Below are 22,664 nucleotides of genomic sequence, written 5' to 3'. Positions count from 1 at the left end.
AGATAATATAAATCAAAGTACTATATTTTAATATCATCTAAAACTAAAATATGATATATTGACTAGCAATTCTAATATATGATGACTTTTAAAATAAATGCATTTTATCGTAGTGGATATTGAAACTATAACGATAAAATTCATATGCATTATGTTAAATATTTATTCACAAAAAATTATGAAAATATACTAAATTGTTGATTAAACTTCTTTTTAGATAATATAAACTATAATATCGTCTAAAACTGAAATATGAGATATGGACTAATAATTTTAATTTATAGTGAATAAATGCATTTTTAATGAATTGAAATTGTAACATTTATTTACAAAAGAATTATCAAAACGTACTAAATGTCTAATATAAGCTTGTTTTTAGATAATATAATATAAAATACCATATTTTAATATCATCTAAACTAAAATATGAGATATCAACTGATAATTGTAATTGATAATGAGTTTTAAATATTTATTTACAAAAAAGAGTATCAAAACTTACTAAATTATTGCTTAAACTTATTTTTAAATAATATAAATAAAAATATCGTATTTTATTATTATATAAAATTAAAATAAGAGATATATTGACTAATAATTCTAATATATGGTGAATTTTAAATATAAACTTGATATAATATTTAATATGCACTTAAATAATATATATAATTAAAAAAAAAAAAGGGTGAGCTCGCGAAATTGCTCGGCTCGAGCTCAAGCTTCTGAGCTTGAATACTAGTGGTGAGCCGACTCGGCTCATCTTGCACCCCTAATTATATTTGTCACACGATTAATAACTCTTCCTAAACTCTACTCAAATCATATGACAAGTATATTATACTTATCGAGTAAATGTGGTTGCTCTATATAGAAAAAAGCTTGATTTTGCCCAAAAAAATTTTAAGTGAAATATTTATCCGTATCGAAGATTTTAGCTTATTCGACATACATTTTCAACAATTTTTGCAAATATTCCCATTTTTTCTTCCACTTTTCTATCTTTTATCCAACTTCCCCCCAAAAAAAATTACTAATTCCCAAAAGAAATACTTACAAACACATTGAAAGATAAGATACACCTGAAAAATACAGATAACAACGTTTGTGGCTAAAACGCAACCAAGATGTTAATTAACGAAACTCATCTTCTTCACAAGTTCAATTATCTCAGAAAATAAATAACTTTTTTTTTAAATAAATACAATTAAGCATGGACAATAGTGTGAAATTGACTCATGCCTTGGATTATTTTTAGTCTCATTTTTGGAAGAACAGTGAGAGTGAAAATTTGGAGCAAGGTTATCATGTGACTTTTATGTTGTAAAAGATGTCAAAAGAGTGGAGGGACCTCTTTTTTATGGGTGGGAAAAGGACAGCACCATTTTATTGTGTAGGAGGCATCACTCATCATTTAATTTAAATATTTATGGTGTGTTGAATCCTGTGACCACATCTAACAAAGATAGGCATATTTGATTACCCTTTTTTTTTCTTTTTAAGCTTGGGTAAAACTTATTTATGGGAATTTGATATTGTTATTGGATATCGATAGTTTGAATAGTATAATAATTTTATTTTAAATTTTATAATAGTGGAAATGTAAGTAAAAATAATATTGTGCTAAGATATTGTATTGAAAGCGAAATTTCGGTACTAGCAATGTGTAATAGCAAAATTGTTTGCTTCCCTATTGAGTTGGATAGCAATCTCTTCATTGTCAGTGCCGAAGTTCGCTATATAGTTATCAGATGTCGAAGTGGTCCTTACGAAGAAAGAAGCCCGTTAGGTTAGCCAGGTTTGTCCCCGGCTAAGATTCTCCAACGTTAAAGTCAGTTCGAGTTCGAGATGAAAAGTATGCGATCTCAAGAATCAAACGAGGTAGAAAGTTATAAATTTGTTTACTGTAAATGATCTGAAAAAAGAATATTTATAGGTCTAAATGTATTTCAGCAAATGAATGACTGACTTCATTTTAATGTCTCCATTATGAGAGATCGGCGAGGCAATGCACACGTCAGTAGGAACTGGACAATTGGTTGGCGATATGCGTGTGGAGAGTGAAGCGAGAAGCAATGACTATTTATATATATGGATGGAAGGCCTCGGTTGTAGAGAGTTACAAGCAATGCACTCTCATTTCTGCAGAATCAAACCAGAACACTTTCTTCCAAAATTTGCATAATCAATAAACACATACAAACACTTATGAAAATGGTAACAAGGTGGCTCATTATATACAAGTTGAAAGTTGTTTATGAAAGCTATGTGGGACAAAAAGAAAAAAGCTTTTCTAGTTAGTCATTCCCCCACAGAAAACTCTTATTACCATTCACCTAAAACAAGAAGATGGATGCTACTAGTGGGATTTTACGACTGTGGTGGCACACGCACGTTTTGCGCAATAATTAAAGTTTAATTTAAATATTTTATAGGCACTGCGTGATTCTCATTATCATATGCATATATGTTGGGAAAAAAATCAAAATAAAATCATCATCCCTTTGTATCTCAAAAGTGAAGGGGGGAAATTATCATATTTCTCTAGCAAATATTGAAATATTTTTTTAAGAATTTTTTCGGTAAATATAAATTTTATTAAATAAATAGTAGTACATTGGTACAATACAATATGAAAGGCTAGGCAGTCACCTCAACAGGTCAAGAGATCCGCCATAAACGAAAAAGTGCAAAAATACTAATACAAGGAGGTAAATCAACACTAAGTATCCATTATCGGATATCTTCAATAATAAATTTTCCTACAGAAGGTGCCCCGCGTATTCCTCCATCAAATCGTTGAAGATTGCGCTCGCACCATATGTGATATACAAGAGAGCTCAATAGCGCACGATAAAAAGTCGAGATATAATACTTTCCTCGCCACCTTTTTACTGCCCACAAAAAATTGATGGACCAGTTAAAATGCATGATACATCAGATCACCCTCTATTTTTTTATGAACTAGGCTGGCTCATTAAAGTAGATGATGCTTTTTCTCAAATTTTCTATTTTTGGAGTGGAAAAGGAGTAATGGGTTTGACGATGGATTGTTTCATTGTTTCACATGAAAAGTTTAGGAAATTGACAAATCATTAGCTTTCAGGGGAAAACAAAACACTTTTGAAATGATCAAAATTTCGTGGTGTGATTGTCTTTTTATAGTATAGTATTTTTACTTAGAAATTTTGAAATGACATGCCAAAAATCAAGATTTGTGAAATCAATATAGCTGTAGAGTAGAATATTTTATGATAATTATGCTATACTGTGGCTACAAGGAAATTTGGTTTTGACAGTTAAATATAGAAAAAAAAGATTTAAAACTATTTGATCTCGCTCGAAATATGCGACCTTGATGGTTAGATTGAACACGGCCATATACTCTTCCAAAATCGAGCGATTGGGTTCTGAGGATAAAAACACGAGCGTGAGGCTTGTCGAGTTCGTTCCCGACAACGACCCTCCGACGCTCAAGTTAGAGTTGTTGGAGGTAAAAATATACGAACTGGAGATAGTAGGTCGAAATTGTCAAGTAGCAGTTACCTCAAAAAGTAATACATTGGGGTATTTATAGGCCCATGTGGATGCTGTTGCTTGGGCTACGTGTCGCCGTCAAGGCAATGGGCTTCTTCGATCAGACGACCCTCCCTGAATCGAATTTTCGGTTACTAAACAGATCTCCCCAACCTGTTTTCATTGAAGCGCGGATCCTTGCTGCCCAAATGACGAAAATTGGGGTTTCCCCATCACTATTATTTATTAACACACCATTTAAACTTGTAATAGAGTTTTGACATAATCAAGTTGGGAAAGAAAAAATAAATAAATAAATAGATATTTCTCAAAATTGAACAAGTCATAATTGGAATACTTTATCATGTTTCTAAAATGTAGTATTCTACAAATGTGGTCCTAAAGTCAAATCCAAACTCCTATGAAGATCTTTTATTTTATTAAAATATATGCCATGTCTCATCTCATCTGCGTAATTTATGTTCTCTTTTCTCAATACTTTAGATTAAAAATTTTTAAACTTTTTAAAGTATGATTTTAGTTCTTATATTTTAGGGTAAATTATAATATATTTTTTAAAATTTGATATAATTATAATTTCAAAAAAATCTCTAAAAAATTTAAAAATTATGCCTCGATGTTTTTAGAAATTGAGCAAAAAAAGAAACCCTCAAGACTACGGTACGGTGCACGCACTTATTGTACGATTTTATGTAATTTTAAGTATTGAAATAAAATATTTATATAAAAAATATAATATATTAATATTTACACATCAAAATTATTTTATATACTTTTTTTTTCTTATTCACCAATTCTCCCCTCTCTTCAGATCTGTCTACCCCTCCCCCCTTCGTCCCCTCCTGTCGCCACCACCTCCTTTTCCAGTAGCAATATGCATATCTATATATATAAATATATATTACATATATATAATTTAAAATGTAATTTATATATTTGAAAGTTTCCAATCATTGATTTAAAGTAATTAAGTAAATCTGCACCATTGATCAACTAGTTAAATTTCAACCTCTGCTTCAAATCAAATCAAATGATTTCTAAATAAAGTTATGAATATAATTTCATAATCAAAATTTAAAAATAAAAAATAAATAAGAAAAAGAGCTGTGAGACACGAACCCTCATGAGGAGGTTTTTTACTTCATTTTAAAGAACACAGAGGGATAATTTTTTTTTTCTCTTTTTGGTTAATACCGGGATGTAAATTGCATTTAACCTTTAATTTTTTAGGTTAAATTACACTTAGACTCCCTATGAAAATGTGAAATTACACATTCTCCTAAAAAAAATTTAAAATTACAGTTACACCCCCTCCAAAATGTCATTGTTTACACCTAGCCCCTTTCGTTAAAATTTAGATAAAAAATACTGATATTAGTAAAATAATTACATAAATTTTTAATTTTATCCTTCACGTAATATTCTCATGTACTTTTTTGTACTTATAATGAGATAAATATAATTTTTTTTCTAACGTCAACGAAAAGGGTTAAGTATAAACAAAAAATTTGTGGAAGGAGTGCAAGTGTAATTTTAATTTTTTTAAAAAAAAATATATAATTTTGTAATTTAAAAAAAATTAAGTGTAATTAACCCAATTTTTAATGGCCATATTTATTTGTAACGGAGTTATGTACTCTCAATTTATTTATACTTAATATATCGAGGGAGTGGTTTTGAACTCAATTTGTACATTACGTACAAGTAAAGCAATAGTACGTAACATCAGCTATGACGAATAAATTATGACCATAATAATAAATAATTAAATAAAATCAAGATGCAAATCTTTGGAATCAGCTAACTTAAGGGTGTTTGGTTACGTGACGTAATAGATTCTTGTTCTAAAAATTCATAGATCAATTCGATCTAGAACGAGGATAATTTTATTTTGAAATTTTTGATAAATAATTAAATTAGTCAACGATGATTTATTACTAAATTCCTTTGGTAATTATTGGGTCTCTCAATTTTGTATATAATTAAAATAAGTTGGCATCTAGCTGGCAATTTGTCGTTTTTAGCTAATTTGTCTTCACATTGCTGTGTGTTAGGCCTTTGGCCCCCATGCCTCTGACAACCACTTATAATTGCTTTTATATGTTTTTGTTTTTATTTTGAGAAATTGCATATTACGCACCATAATTTAAAATATTTTATAATATTGATATCATATTTTTCAAAATAGTTTGAAATAATATAAATAAATAGATTTTATTTGTATTTTTTATCATGTTGTTATTTCTAACGTCAGGGCTATGAAAGCTGGACGTGGTCGTCAAGTCATGCAGCAAGGGCAGGCCAAAAACAAGAAAGTTGCATTTTTTGTGTCATAATTTAGGGTATTTTGCAATATTGGTACCGTATTCTCTAGGGGTGTTAAGATCGTTTGAGACCCATGGATTCAACCTAATCTGGGGTAGACTATATTTTAAAACGGGTTGATATGAGTCGAACTAAAAAAAACACTAAAAGAAACCCACAATCTTCTCTTCTCAATTAGCTCACAGATCCCTTTCTCCACCACACAAACACACCACACACATTCACAACACTCTTTTCCATATACTTTATGTTTTGGATAAATTACAACAAAATCTCCTGAGATTTGGCATAACGAAGAATATCCCCTTATTATTTGAAAAATTAACAATACTCATTTGATTTTAATGAACGTCTAACAATTATTCAATTCCATGAGTTTCTGTTAGGTTTTCATCTATTTTTTGTGGTGAACTAACCAAAATGCCATTATGGACTAAGAATCATAAATTTATTTATTTTTTTAAAAATAATTTTTTTTATTGACTAAGTGAATAATTTTTTCATCCACCAATTCAATCTTTTTACAATTTTTTTTTTTAAAAAAATACAATAAGGGCATAGTTAACAATTTCATACTTCCATTCATAGATAACATAATTTCATCAAATATCAGTGTGGTATTTGTAACTTTTTGAATAATAAGGGGTATTCGTAATTATGTCAGATCTCAAGATGGGTCGTTGTAATTTATTCTTATTTTTTTATGTGACTTCTTTTATTTCATATTACATCTTATGATTTTGAAGGTGATGAAGATGAAAATTGTGACGTTCGTAGAATTTTTCACGTAATTGGGAGACTAATTGGTAATCAATAGAAATTTAAATTTAATTAATAAATGAATTATAGACTGAATTTGGAATATAATAAAACTTGAACGGATTAAATTGGAGGTTTATAATAATATTTGGGGGCAAATTATATTAACTAGAAAAAATAGGAGGGACTTGAAAGATATTTTAGAAAAGTTTAAAACTAAATATAATATATAATAATAATAATAATAATAATAATATATAAATATATGTATATAATATATAAAAGAGGGGGGAGTTGGCACCGAAAAGGGGGGGGGTTGGCCCCCCCCCCCCCCCCCCCCCAACTTAAAAAAATGTATATATGTGTGGGACATGTTTCACATTCACACACATTTACAAAACATAATTTCGCATACCCTGTTCCGCAATATTTCAGGTGTGAAATATTGATTTTAATTTATATAATTATATTATTTAATTAGTCCTTTTATTAAATATAGTTTATATTGAGCGATGCACTACTTAATCGGAGTATTTTATACTTTTGGCTATTTAAATTGATGTTAAATTAAATATCACATTTGCTATAAAAATGATACAATTGGGTAATTAAAATATTAAATTTGTCAAATTTAATTATTACTATAGCTAACTTACGCAATTCCATCGGAATGATTAACCAGATATGTAATTCTATGTATTGTTGCTTAATTAAATTATATAGCAACGATAAATTGACAGAAAATTCATAGAAATGCCTCGAAAAGTTATATTTAAGAAATATTATATTATTAAAGAGAGAAAATGAGGTTTCAGTGGTAATATAATTTACGGTTGTTATTAAAAATGATAGTTATAAATATATATGAGGTTTGATTGAATAAATTCTTATGAATTAGTTGATAAATCAATTATATGATTGAGAAGCTTAGAAAGTGTAGTTATCTAAAATAAAATGGAATAGGGGTTTGGACTTTAATATAAATAGAATATTAAAAGATTGGTAGAAAATGTATGAATATTATATAATAGTTTATCTAGAGTTTATGACATTGTATATATATATATTGATTATACGTATAATATTTTATTATAGGACGTGACGACAAAGTAGAGGGTTGAGCAGTCCCTCGTGGAATCGAAGCATTTTGAGAATTTAAGGTAAGTATAGCTAATTGGATTTATACATATATCTATATGTGTAGTATTGTATATATTATATATATTGATTTCTTGGATGCAAACGTGGACTTGGCTTTATATTATTATGCGTGACTTTCGTATATTGATTGTTTATATGATTAGTTGTGGATTATTTGTTAGATTACCTTAAAATCGGTGGAATTGCTACTATGTGTCATGTGTTGTAATAGTTGGACGTGAAAATGGTATGATGACGTTATCGTATAATTGATTGTTGTATGAAATTGAATTGGGAGTTATTATTAAGAAAGCAATTATTATAAAGAATAGAATGATGATCGTGAATTGAGATAAAAGATGATGTTTACCTAGTTGGAAACACAATAAATGATTTATGAAAATGTGATTGATGATGATGTGAATGATAATATGATATCAAAAACATATGAATTAAGCTAGGTACCATGGCCCGTAGGGTACCGGGGTATTCCGGGCAGCGGGGAATATCTTGTGCTGTTAGCTACACACTGGGGTGGTGTGGGGATATAATGTTTGTTGTGATGTCCTATGCGGATATTGCTACACAGCTGAAGTAAAAAAGTGTGGGGATATCACACAACGGGTATCCTGTGCTGTATATGATATGATTGGCTGGCGAAACCATTGACTGATGTACTCCAATTAGAGTAAGTGGGGCCCTTAGCTAATAAACGATAACATCAAAATATTATGTCATGGATTGATTTATAGTTGTGAGTATGTATTACTGCTTATATCTGATGTTACTATATGATGAATGACTATTGTCGATGTGACTGTATGTACGTGAATCATTGCCTGTGCATATATATATAGAAGTTAATTAGTTATACTTATTGAGTAGACAACTCATTCCTTGCCATGTACTTTTCAGGAGATAGGCACATTGACTAGCCACATCGGACTTCGAGCTGTGACGTGGTCTTTATTAGGTGGGTCAACGAAACATTTGAAGCCGGAGTTTTTGGTTGTTGGGTTGTTAAATATTCTGATCTTTTATCAAGATTTGTGTTTTAAATTGTGGTATGATTTTTCTTGAGGTTATATATATGAGGACATCTAGTGAGGGTAAATATAAACTTTTGGTGGTATCTAATGCCTTTTGTGATATATATATTATATTGATAAATTAGAATTTATTTTACGGGTTGAAAGAGAATTACTTATAAAATGAGTTCTGATTAAAGAAAGGATGAAATAGTAATAATTGGATGTAGCGAGTAGGGGGTGCTACAAAAATTGCCTCTCAACAAGTATAGAGAATTCGGTTGCACGACTTGGTGTCATTCAAGATGAATATCCAAAATCTTATGAATTATTTTGATAAAATATAGTATTTTGTTAGATATCAGTAGATGTTTTTACTTTATGATTTAGCAAATGAGTCTTAATGTACATGTCATTAGTCAGAAATGACATGCGATACAAATTTAGTCGTATTGTATTACAAGTAGTTGTTACCTATTTAAGTAGTTCAAATATGATCCTTTCTCTTTTCATTGTGTGAAATTTTGAAATATTTAAATTCAAATTAATAAATAATTTATACAACCCGACCTAACCCATTCGCAACCCAACCCCTTTTGGACCCACTCATTTGGAGCCATTTTCGACCCAACCCATTTTAAATCCAATCCGTTCGGGCTCGAGCCAAACCCAACCCAACCTGCCCATTTACCACCCTAGTATTCTCCAATTCTGTTAAGAATTTGTATTTCATCCTTTAGGTTCACCTTTAACTAGACTGTGTTTGTATCACATATACAATTTATTCGACAACTCATGTGCTACTAGATTAATAATCACCATTAAAAACCACCCGTAATAACCTCTTATTGGAGAGTGTTGGTTATTATGAGTGATCATTTAGCAATAGTTTATAACACTAGAAAATCGATAAAAATTGAGAGAACCTATCAGCTAAGCATACCATGAAAATACGATCCTTCCACCGCTTAACCTTCCGACCAAAATTTAAGGTATGGAACTGGTTATCGATTTTCATGTTTGACTTCAATAACTAGGTATCAACTCTTCAAAAAATTGACTGAATTGGTAATTTTACAAACTTGTGCGACTAAAGTGACTAAATCAAATTTAAGTTAACTATTTACTCTCTAAACAATCAAAATTCGGCCATATTTTCAGCAAAAAATGGTCAAATAGAATTTAGATAAAAAGTAAAGTTTAGAGATACTAAAGTTAAGAAATAAGTTTAAGGGATTAAAATTATTTTAAATACAAACTTAAGGGCCTATCAACTAATAATTGTAGCACATTTTATACATATATATAATTTTTAAAAATAACTTATATTGTTTAATTTTTATAAAATTAAAAATTACCTAAAAATATATAAAACAAGATAATATATGACATAAAAATGCAAGATACAAAAAAAAAAAAAAGCAAATACTATTTTGGAAGATAATGATGAGTCGGAAAGTTAAAATAAATAAATTAATTTTAAAAAAATTAAAAAATAACAGATCAAAATTATTTTGAACGACAAAAGGGTCTTCTCCAATAATACTAGTAACGATGACATCTGTTCCTGCGTATATATATAAATTTATTGATTGCAATCCAAAAATTATCTATATTTTTAAATTAATTAAAAAATAATGGCATGCTTTGTTGGCAATCAACATATGAAAATAGTTTCAAGTTAAAAATATATACTGACATGCCAAAATAAATTTAGGGCAACCTTAGTTTGTCAATTATAGATAAAAACATGTTACTCACAAAATATGATCTATTATTCGATTAATTAAAGTTGAAGGCGAAAATTTACACCTCAGTAACAACTCCTCCACCTTCTTCCTCGTTGAGCATTGTGGGACAAACTTTTTAATTCAGTAGTTGTTGAACAAGTACCTAACTTTATACGAAAATATATAAAAATATATATATGTGTATTAAATAAATACTGTTAGGACGGGTCTGCATGGATCCGAGACACGTCCAAAACCCATATAAAATCTTAGAGCCCGTTTGGTTGTGTTTTCATTTTTATTTTCAGTTTCCAACAATTGAAAATGTGTATAAATGCTTTATTAGTTTTTGTGCGAAAACTGAGAATATGTTTGGATTAGTTGTTTCTAAATATAGGTATATAGGTGTGAGAATGTTAAATATAGGTATATGTATTTTTAATGTGACAAGCCCATGTGGCCTATATAAATTTGAAATTGAGAATTAAAATAGGAATGCATTTTCACTAAAAATGACTTGACCAAACAAATTCTCACCTACCCAAACAGTGAAAAGTGGAAAAAATCTCATTGAAAATACAACTAAACAAGCTCTTAATTTTTAGAACTCACTACACATCTTGATCTCGATGAGTGGACCCAAGATGAGTTTTTTAAGATCGGGTCCAATTGTCACTCCTATTTATACAGAGTCATGCATTCTCAACTGTTATCAAAATAAACCAACAAAAAAGCTGCAAGGACAGTTGTTAATTGGTCTCCATCATTAAATCATGTGGTAGGTGGGGATGCCCTATTATCGCAAAAACTAGGGGTGGTTATGCTATTAATAATTTTTTACACTTTTTTTTTCTTGTTTTTGTTCTAATTTTTTTTATTATTATTATATTAACCACTTAATAAATTGAACAATACATCAATTCACAATAATTCATATAAAATAAGATAAATAGCCACGTCATCAAACTTTTTCATGATCTTATACTGATTTAAGACATCATGTGCAGCTTTTTATTATCCAATCAAACACTTCTGTTTTACCTCATGTTTTTGCTTCAAACATGCTACCTCCATCTCCTTCCCCACCACTCCCAAAATTGTACTTTTTTTGTCTTTAAAGTGGAAATTACTTTCCAATTAATATAATAATATAATCTCATTTATTTTTTCAATTACTATATATATAGAAAGTACAATAATAATAAAATGAGATTAATGATGACATGATAGTGATATTTATATATATATATTAAATAATAATATTCTGTTTCTATCTAACGGAACACTATTGGATCAAATGATAAAGACATTGTTAAGAAAAAGATGGCTTTTCCCGTATAAAATAAAAATTGAATTCATATAAATTGGGTGGTAGAGTGGTGGAAACGCTTCTTTCTTCCATATTTTGGACCTTAGCTCCATGGAACAATATGTTACTGTTGAAACACGAAAGAATTGAAATCTTAGATCAAAACACTATGTATAATAATTAATCACAATCTTTTTATAATTATTATAAAGTAATAACATATATATAGTGGGGATTTAAGTAAACAATGTATAATAATAATGGTGAATACAGTTGAGCTGTATCTATACTACTAATTATTAATAGTGACAATTTAAGCACAATTATTATCACTATTAAATTTGAGAAATTGCATTATGATTAAGCAATAGTTGTTCTCTCTCTCTCTCTATATATATATATATAATTAGCAATATATAATCCCAATATCTTCAATAATATTATATTTTTCTTATAGTAGATGATTAGAAAGTTACCAAGCTCATAAATTGATCCTAAAATATAAGAAATGGATAAAAAAGAAATATTTTGCACTCCGAATTATGATCGTTTTCGTACTTAATTTTAATTGAACTTTTTCTTTAATTTCAATTTTTCATATCAATTACGTGAATTTTGCAAGTTATCACATTAGATCACTTTCAGATGAAATTTTCGATCAAAAAGTGAACGCATGTTAAAGAATCTTCATTATTTTATTTTATTTAAAAAAAATTTACTTTTGAGTTTCTAGAATCTCATTTCTTATCTTAAGAACATAGTGGATTATTCAAAAGAAATGAACAAGATTTGAAATTTTATGGTGGAAAATGAGAGGCAACACAAGATTTTTTTCTGAAATTTATTATGACAGCGCGTTGTAATGGGTAATTTGTAATTTTAAAAAATATTTATAATTTTTCAAACAATGAGAATATTTTTATAATCGAGACAAATATCGTGAAAGCCCACTATAATTTACCCTTAAAAAATTGAAGGTATGGGGGATAATAAAGATTAAGATTGCATGTTTGACACATGGTTTGAGCTTTGCACATGGATCACTTATTTCCCAGGAGTTTTGAGAGTTTGGTGCAGACGAGCCGACAGCCATCAGCTATGCCTTGCCTTCCCAAGAATGAACGGTGCAATCAAGGCACAAATGAAGCTCTCTCGGAAGACTTTCAAAGCAAACCACACTACCATCACAAGCCAAACACACAAAGACAAAAATCCCCCCTGCACTGCACACACTCTGAGCAGAGGCCACTAACAAAGCTAGCCCAACAACACTGCAATTAACCACGACCACGACTAGCTGGAATGCACACAGCATACATCAAAGGCTACTTAATTACTGTCGACTTGTCTGGACCAAATTCTCCATTATTAATAAAACCTTGCTTATACCTATTACTCCCACAAACACGACCACGCCCAGTATATACTCATACCAGACCAGCCCACGATTTAGCATGAGCTAGAGCTAGAGCTGGGAGTATGTCTGTCCGTGTCTGTGTCTGTGTCTGTGCCTGTGCCTCCCCTCATCCAAATACATGCTGCCGATTAAGACAGCACAAGCCCCGACAACTCCACCCAACTTGAGTTCGCCACTTGTTGCTAAAAGTTTCACTTCCAACACTCTCACCCCCCATTTCCCAACTCCAACTTTCAACCTTTCAACAGTTCTTTACTTTTTCCAACTCCCAGTCCAGTCCTCCTTCATCACCAAATCTCTGAACAAGACCGATCAAATATTTCTAGATGCATAGCATACTTTCCCAAGTTTTGAGTTACTTACATTGACCCACTCTCCTCCACCTCCCACCTCTCTTCTCAAGTTGCTTATATCGACCGACCCACTCCCCCCACCTCTCATCTCCCCTTCCTTCGGCCAAGCACAAAAACAATCAAAAAGCAAGTGAAAATGGAACTCACATGGAGTATGTTTACCTCCTACATTCCCTACTTCGTCTCTGTATTAGCTCTTGTTCTCCTCCTTGAGCAGATCTCCTACCTCAAGAAGAAACGATTCTTGCCAGGCCCAACTCTTGTTTTCCCCTTCATTGGCAACGTCATCTCCTTGGTCACAAATCCGACCAGTTTCTGGGACCTCCAATCCTCCTACGCCAAGTCCACCCCTTTAGGTATCTCCGCCAACTACATTATCGGACGCTACATCCTCTACATTTACTCCACCGATCTCTCCCACAAAATCTTCGCCAACGTCCGCCCCGACGCCTTCCACCTCGTCGGTCACCCCTTCGGCAAGAAGCTCTTTGGCGAGCACAACTTAATCTACATGTTTGGGCAGGAACATAAAGACCTGCGTCGCCGGATTGCCCCCAATTTCACCCCCAAAGCACTCCAAACTTACACCAATATCCAACAGCGGATTATTCTCAAACACCTGGAGTCCTGGTGCAATACCTCAAAAGGCAAGTCAATCCCGCTTCGCATCCTATGCCGCAACATGAATTTGGAAACCTCACAAACGGTTTTCGTGGGCCCTTACTTAAACGAGGAGTCCCGTAAAAGGTTCAATGAAGATTACAATTTCTTCAACGTCGGCTTGATGAAGCTCCCCATCGATTTACCGGGGTTCGCCTTCAGAAACGCGAGGTTGGCTGTGCAGAGACTCGTTGACACGCTTGCCGGCTGTGCGGAGGAGAGCGAGAAGAGGATGAAATCCGGCGAAGAACCGACATGCCTGATTGACTTCTGGATGCAAGATAATTTGAGGGAATTATCAGAAAAGCCGTATGAATATAGCTACAAAGAAATCGGCGGTCATTTGTTTGACTTCTTGTTCGCCGCACAAGACGCCTCAACTTCTTCTTTACTGTGGGCGGTGGCTTATTTGGATTCTCATCCACATGTTCTTGACAAAGTCAGAAAAGAGGTGGCTAAGTACTGGGTGCCGGAAGACGGCTCCATTATCACCGGCGAGAAGCTGAGGGAGATGAAGTACACAGAGGCGGTGGCGCGTGAGGTGGTGAGGATCAGAGCTCCGGCGACAATGGTTCCACACATCGCCGGGGTGGATTTTCCATTGACAGAGAATTACGTAATTCCAAAGGGCACAATCGTCTTTCCATCTGTATTTGACTCGTCTTTTCAGGGGTTCACGGAACCGGAGGCGTTCGACCCGGACCGGTTCACGGAGGAGAGGCAGGAGGACCGGGTCTACAAAAAGAACTTTCTAGCATTTGGGGCTGGGGCCCACCAGTGCGTGGGGCAGAGGTACGCTATTAATCACCTGATGTTGTTCATCGCCATGTTCGCCACGTTGGTCAATTTCAAGAGGGACAGAATGGACGGCTGTGATGAAATCTCTTACGTCCCCACGATCGTTCCTAAGGACGACTGCAGGGTATCTCTCTCACAGAGATGCACCCAATTCCCCTCTCTCGAATGACGGGAATACCCCTTTGTATTTGATTCTTTTGTTGGATGTGGATGTTGTTTGTTGGGGGTGTTAGTGTCAATGACACAAAAAAATAAGTGTACAATATCTCGAGAGAAAAAAAAAAAAAGAAAAAAGAAAAAGAGAGAGAGAGAGAATTGATTGGGTGGGAAATTCTAATCCGAATTGATTTGGTCAAATCAGAATCAATTATATGATAAATATAATAAACTTGTCGTGTGATTGGTTTGAAGTTTAAGAAAAGTGACAAATCATACTTGTCATGTGATTGGTATATAATTTATAAAAAAAGCACCAATTATATTTATTATTTGATTAATTTGGTTGAATCAAATTTAATTTGAATAAAAGAAATTAGATGGGAATTTGTGTGGGAGGAATTATTGTTGTAAAAAAAAGTTAAAATTAGTGTCTGATTGTTGAAAGGAATAAAATAATTATGGGTTGTGAAATTGTTTATTAATTTGTGTCTTTGCAATTTGTGTATAATAATAAGTTGGCATCTAACTGGCAATTTGTCTTCATATTGCCGTTGGTTGGCATTGCTTCTCTGGCTATCACAATCACTTATCATTGCTTTTTTTTTATTTATTTATTTATTGTCATAACTTAATATTAAGTGTTTTAAATTTTATAATTTTACGTGTAATATATAACCAATGATGTTTATTTCAATTAACGAAGTTGAAATCCTCATGATTTTTGAGGGTATGGTTTGAACTCCGTCTTATAAGTGGGATGTTGTGTCTACTGAATAATAGGTATGTTGTTTCTACTCTAATAGTAGATGTTGTATTTGATATTATTTATCAGTGTTTGATTGTAGTAATGGTCTTCGTTGTATATTGATATCCGATATGAATGATTGTAACCAATTTATTTCAATTAATTATAATTCACCTCTCTTACTTCAATATATATATATATATATGTGTGTGTGTGTGCGCATGCACGCGTGAGTGAGAAACTTTACACCAACAATCCCTTGCTTGAATAATTGTGTCTATGAATTTATTATAATATGAATTTATTGATCGAATTATGTATTAATCAATTGTCTCAAAAAAAAATAAAAATAAAATTTTGAAATAGTGGAAAGGGTGAAAGGACATGAGAGTTGTTAATGGGTCATTATCATCAAATGATGTGGTGGGGGATGCCCTATTATTGCAAATTGTGACACATGTTATGTTTGTGTAATTTTTATAAATATCATTTAAAATAAAGTATTTATAAAAATTTATTATTTAATAAAATATATACAAGATAATAAGTTTATATTAGATTTAAAAAGAAAATAATGACAAAAAAGAGATTAAAGAAATGGAAAGATGTATCAAAAGATAATTGGAGTAGAAAGTTAGATGAAAATTTTAAAAGAATAAAATAAATGTAGAAAAAATATACCAAAGAAACGAGAGACACCAAACAAATGCTCTCCCTTAATATTTAAGTACAAATACTCAATAGGAGTAGTTATGCTACTATAGTAATGTTCGACATTTTTATTCGTTAGGAATAATTACATCTACAATCTTAATTTATGGTCTGTTTATATAAATTTTTTTTTTTTGTACAGCTATCGGTGCACGGTACGCTCAATGAGTCTGCAAAAGTACTTAAAAATTATAAATAATTAATACTTTTATTGAAAAATTAGCTTAAAAATATAAAATTTAGAGAGGTATTTTAGTAAATCCGTTAAGAAATATTAAAATTACTATTATTTGGTATTCAAAAATTGATACGATAATAAAATTCTCTTTTGTAATAGTGTAGGCTATAAAAACCTCCTGTACCAATTAAAAAATAAGGGTAGTTTATGTAATAGCGTTGACGTTTTTTCGAGATGCATCGTAATTTTTTAAAAAACAAATGTGGTTTATGTAAATGATGTTAACATTTTTCATGGGTGTATGTGATTATCCAAAAGACTGGAATGATTTGTGTAACAGACCATACTTCAGGGAGTGTAAATATAATTATCCCTTTTAATTATCTAACTACTGTGTGATCCATACTATGCAGGGGTTTGATCTAATTATGATTAAAATTACGTTTTATAAGATTTTTAAATTATGGAAAAGTTAATTGATGTTTTTTTTCAAATGACAGTGCATCAATATTGATAAATTGTTTTTTACAAATTTACAGTGAGCAGAACATCTACAAACATTAAAGGATTTTAATTTCAAAATCAAATCTAGAAATAATACTTGCGTGTGAATTATGATAACAGAAAATCACTAATTAGTATTAATTAATTGAATTATATGAATAAATCATTGCAAAGATAAAGTTTAAAATTTTAATGATAAATTCTATTTTACCCTTTTACATTCTCATAAAATAGCCAAAATCAAACCCCCTTCCTGTTTTAATAAATTCAGCGCTAAATGTCCTGTTTTAACGGATTTTTTGTGAATTTTTACCTTTTCATCCTTAATTGATAAAAATGCTCATGTAGTGTGTTCAGAATTACCATGGTCAAATTTGTTTTTACTAATTTTTCATCACTCCTAAGAAATAAATAATTTTGTTCATAAATATATTTACTTAGATATCAATACCAAAATCATATGCAATTTTTTTTTTATAAATTTATAAATTGAATTACATAAAATAATATAATAAAGTTTATTTAAGTATTTATATCAATGAATGTTAATCAATATAATAAGAATAAATTTAAAGACCATATTCAAAATTATGAAATGCAATAAATAATGTTGATGGATATAAATAAAAGTTAATTAAGTGTATTTTTTGAAATTTGATAATGAAACTATGTTCTCTATCCACTGAAATTTTCATGTCCAAAGTACCAACTAAAATCATCTAACTACATATAATAATTAGTTGAGCTTATCCTAAGCGTATAATGCAATATTCTTGGTGATTTCTGGGACTAGCTAGTCTATTAGACCACACCACATCCTGGATAAACCCAATCGAGTATCGACAATCAACTAGCATATAATAACACAGTAATTGAAACGACAGGAAACAGGTAGCAGCAACCTTAGAGTTGTTTGTTGCAAGTATGGTGAAGGACGGGATTCTCAAGCAATTACAGCTATGGTTAGAAAAGTCGGTTAGAAAAGTCGATTCACCAAAACAAAGTAGATTGTGCTTCATGAGGTCGATCGTGTAGTACATAAATACGGCGTTGCACCACCCATAGCATTTAAAACCTATGCATAGTAATTCAAGCTGGCTTTCTTTTTTGCTTGAACTTGTATGATGCCTTCATTGAAATCTTCATGGTTTACCTGGAAAAAAACCATTGAAAATTGTGGAAAGAAGGCAGATTTTAGAGCAATAGTTATAGATCAGCAACCTGAAATGAAACAAAAGAAAACGGAACGGAGCAACACTTTTGCCAACTTCTTCCAGGATTAGTGAAACATCATGCTCCAGGTGTAAAAGGCAAGAAAAGAAAAGAACAACTCCATCAGCCAGTAGCACAATTTGTGTTTGCGATAGAAGCACAAGAGCATGCGCGCGCGCGCACACACACACACAAAAAGAGAGAGAGAGAGAGAAACACCTCAGTGGCATCTCGACGAAGTGCTAACATGCCTGCTTCCACACAAACAGCTTTAAGTTGAGCCCCATTGAAGTCATCTGTGGAGCGAGCAAGCTCCTCAAAGTTGACATCTGGATGAACATTCATCTTTCTGGAGTGGATCTACAATAAAAGAAAATATCTAAGTTGCAGGTACAAATAAAAGATTGTCATCCCTTAAAAACTGGATATCACCCTGAACTCAGAAACCAGCAACACCATTAAATCCAAACTCAAACATTACAACTTTATAAGTCCTCAACTAGAAGGTCTACCTGCAAAATGCGAGCTCTTGCTTCCTCAGTTGGATGGGGAAATTCAATTTTACGATCCAGCCGACCAGAACGCATCAAGGCAGGATCCAAGATATCTGCTCGATTTGTTGCTGCTATCACCTGAACAGAAAAAGAGAATCAGAAACCACAAAAAGTAGTTAAAAACATGAGCTATTAGTAACCAGATATGAACCGGCATAGTAGGCACTTTCACAGCAAAACAGGTAAAAGTAACTGCAGATTAGATTCATTATTGCTGTGGGCTCAAAGATATTACAATGATAGCATATACTACATCCCTCCCATCAAAGGTTAAACAACAACAGAAAGTACCAATAAAGTTGTAACAATTTATGATAAAATATCAGTCTTATACTGCAGAATACGTCATTACCCAGAACATAATAGACAAATGTTAAAAGAAGATGCAATAAAGAAGCCAATGAGAACCTTAATCCGATCATCACTGCTAAAACCATCAAGTTGATTGAGCAATTCCAACATAGTCCTTTGCACCTCTCTGTCCCCACTAACTTCACTGCATAATAGAAAGCATCGACGCTTATCAGTATAGACATGGCATCATAGCCGTCATTCTATCCAAATCCTTAAGAACCTCAAGGTCCAAAAACTTGTACAGGCTTTATGGAAAATCAAGCAAACTGCAATTTGGATGAGCACCTATCAAACCGCTTTGTACCAATAGCATCAATCTCATCAATAAATATGATGCAAGGAGATTTTTCTTTGGCAAGTTGGAAAGCATCACGAACAAGTTTTGCACCATCACCAATGAACATCTAAGTAGACAAGAAGTTGGAATATCAGTATAAGAAAGTAGCATAGAATCTTAAGTAAAGCAAATAACAAAGCTAAATAAGCCGGAGATTCATCATTATATTCCACATGCTCATGTTAGACCAATATCAAAAGTAAATATTGCACATCGCAAGGGTGATAATACTAGCAAGAATTTCAGCTGTGAATGTTAGGTCATGGAATCAAAACCATGCAAAGGTGAGACTCATCGAGATTTAGGTCACTTCAGGCCAATGATGAAAGAATAAGTGGTTGCTTGAAAGACAGAGCACTGATAGACTTGCATACGTGCAACTACGATCATATCCAATCAAATTTGGGGGAAATGTATTCAGTTTAATATTTGCTCTTTTACATCTAGCTGTTACAGATATGACCAAGTTAGGCCATTGACTGCAACTCATACATCTCCATCATCTCATTCTCTGCCATATCCAGTATACCTTCCGGGACTGACAAAATCAACCATGTCATGAGACGTGTGATCGTGGCTGAAAATTCTGATGGGATGAATCATGGTGGACCTCACACCAAAGTATGATCTCCCACCCAACCTTCCACCAAGTTAGCAATTCTACTATACTAACAGATTTAGAGACTGCTAAGGGCTTAACCATCAGTCTGTGCCAAGAAACCAGTGAAGGACTCTGCACAAGCAGACCCTCAAAGATGACAAAAGACAATACCTTGTCAACATTCACCTGATTTCAAGAAAGTATCACTTTTCAACTATAACATTTAGCTTTAGATAAAATGTCGACTCTGGTGCTCTTCGGTCTAGGAAACAAACCATTGGCACTTATCACATGGTAACAACTAACAACATTAACTGAGAGGCAGAGTATAAGATATTTGAAATCAACATCATTCACATCCCCCCAGCCAAATGAGGAGAAGTATCAGAATTATTAGAGAGAAAACATTCAGCATACTATACCTGTACAAGCTGTGGGCCTGCTAGCTTCAGAAAAGTAGCATTTGTTTGCGCAGCACATGCACGGGCCATTAAGGTTTTCCCTGTCCCAGGAGGACCATATAAAAGGACCCCCTTCGGTGGGCGAATTCCTAACTTCTGAAATCTCTCTTTGTGTGTCATGGGCAATACAATTGCCTCAACCAATTCTTGAATCTGCAACAATCATAGAGGTTGCAAAAAGAAATATATGTATCAGATATTTTAAGCAATTGTGAGTATCAATTGATCTAAAGGGATTAACTTACCTGTTTCTCCAAGCCCCCAATATCGTTGTAGTCTTCAGTTGGTTTCTCATCAACCTCCATAGCCTTGACACGTGAGTCATACTCGGATGGCAAAGTATCCAAGATTAGATAACTGTCCTTATTCACGCCAACCAGATCACCGGGCTTCAACTTATCAGGGTCAACCAGACCTACTACAGGCAGGAAAATTGTCTGCAATTGACACATAGTATCTTTAGATGTATTCGTGGGTTTCATAAAGAGCAGAACTCCAGTTTCCACTTTCCAGTACAGAGACTAGGCATGATCAAAGCATACATTCTAAAGCCGCATTGCTTTAAGATTCCCACTATGCATCAAGCGAATGAATTGAGTAATACATTCAACTACTGGTACCAAATTTTGATTTGATGTACCACAGGATATATATAAAGAGATTAAATTAAAGACAGAAAATGTTTGGACATTTTCCAGTATCATTCTCAACAAGAAGGGAGGGGGCATATGAAGAAGTAGAGATGCATGGCAATATGCTGTCCTACCTGGCGCGTGGATGTTTTTAGCACCACACATTTACCCTTCCTTTGCGAGTCAAGATCAATGTTCGCACCATCTTCCTCAGCCTCTTCCTCTGGGTTCATTTCCAAAATCTGACAAAAATTGATAACAGAAGCAGAACACATTATTTCCATTTCCATGATAACATGACAGGCTGTACTGCACATAACACAGTCCGTTGAACCCCTTTCGAAAGAGAAAGTCCAAGGAAGCACATTCTATGATTGACCTATGCCTACTCCTACAATGGCAATATCCAGAACTGCGCTCCGTAGGGTGGGGAAGGCTACTGGTAATACAGAAATTAAGTACAGAAAGCCGGGAATACTCTATACTTGTACAGGGCTAGAGACTATAGGCTCTCCAGGCAATCAATCTATGCTGACACCTCCCAGGTAAGGGAAAGTCTCACAAGGTCTCCTCTGTACCACGTCCCGTTATCTTCTTTTGTGTAGCTACCGCTGAGCTGATTGGAAAGCTACCTTGAAATATTATGATCAGAACTTGCATAGAAATGCATAGACCAGACATCATAAGAGATGATACAGACCTGAAGAGGTATGTAGCTTTAATAAGCAGAACCAAAATAACTCTTAAAGGAACTGATCTGCTATTAATTGTCACTTAAACCGACCTTCCAAGGCATCCTTGTAACAAACATCACCTTCCACAATCACAAGGTAACAAGAAAAGAAAATTCCATTTCCTTTATGCACCTGCTGAAACCATGCCAACAATGATCTCCCCCAAAAGCTACATTACTCCACCTCCACTACCATTACACAGATGTTATAAGACTCAACTGCAAAACTGATGAGCAGATGATGCATATACTGGAAGACGTCAATATTGCCTGTTAATTCTCAAGCAGAACAAAGAACTCATTCCAACTTTGAGCATCCCACTTTATCAAAATATAACCATCCAAAATTAAGCAAATCCAATCCTTACCCTAAATAACAATATTACATGACCAAAATTCAGCTGAGTTTTACACCGTTTTGCAACCACTG

General features: G+C 32.7%; 2 protein-coding genes across 2 annotated transcripts in view; one reads left to right on the top strand and one right to left on the bottom strand.

Moving 5' to 3' along the window:
• LOC105172499 (cytochrome P450 710A11-like) lies at positions 12,763-15,474 on the top strand. Its single transcript, XM_011093950.2, has one exon. It carries the CDS (start codon positions 13,732-13,734, stop codon positions 15,220-15,222), a length of 1,491 nt encoding a protein of 496 aa, XP_011092252.1. The 5' UTR covers positions 12,763-13,731; the 3' UTR covers positions 15,223-15,474.
• The window catches only part of LOC105172498 (26S protease regulatory subunit 6A homolog), a 5,298-nt gene continuing 807 nt past the window's right edge, over positions 18,174-22,664 (bottom strand). The window contains exons 3-10 of the mRNA XM_011093949.2: positions 21,636-21,743; positions 21,115-21,306; positions 20,831-21,022; positions 19,756-19,874; positions 19,525-19,612; positions 19,075-19,194; positions 18,782-18,922; positions 18,174-18,503 (exon numbers count right to left, since the gene is read on the bottom strand). Of these exons, the coding sequence (XP_011092251.1) occupies positions 18,426-18,503; positions 18,782-18,922; positions 19,075-19,194; positions 19,525-19,612; positions 19,756-19,874; positions 20,831-21,022; positions 21,115-21,306; positions 21,636-21,743 (1,038 nt within the window). The 3' untranslated portion in view covers positions 18,174-18,425. The remainder of the gene's footprint in view (positions 18,504-18,781; positions 18,923-19,074; positions 19,195-19,524; positions 19,613-19,755; positions 19,875-20,830; positions 21,023-21,114; positions 21,307-21,635; positions 21,744-22,664) is intronic.

This window comes from Sesamum indicum, linkage group LG10 (genome assembly GCF_000512975.1).
Source record: "Sesamum indicum cultivar Zhongzhi No. 13 linkage group LG10, S_indicum_v1.0, whole genome shotgun sequence".
NCBI lineage: Eukaryota > Viridiplantae > Streptophyta > Magnoliopsida > Lamiales > Pedaliaceae > Sesamum > Sesamum indicum.
This window is presented reverse-complemented; position numbering and strand designations above follow the sequence as displayed.

Excerpts from the sequence above, each read along its gene's own strand:
- LOC105172499 (XM_011093950.2), top strand. The coding sequence starts at position 13,732 with ATGGAACTCACATGGAGTATGTTTACCTCCTACATTCCCTACTTCGTC.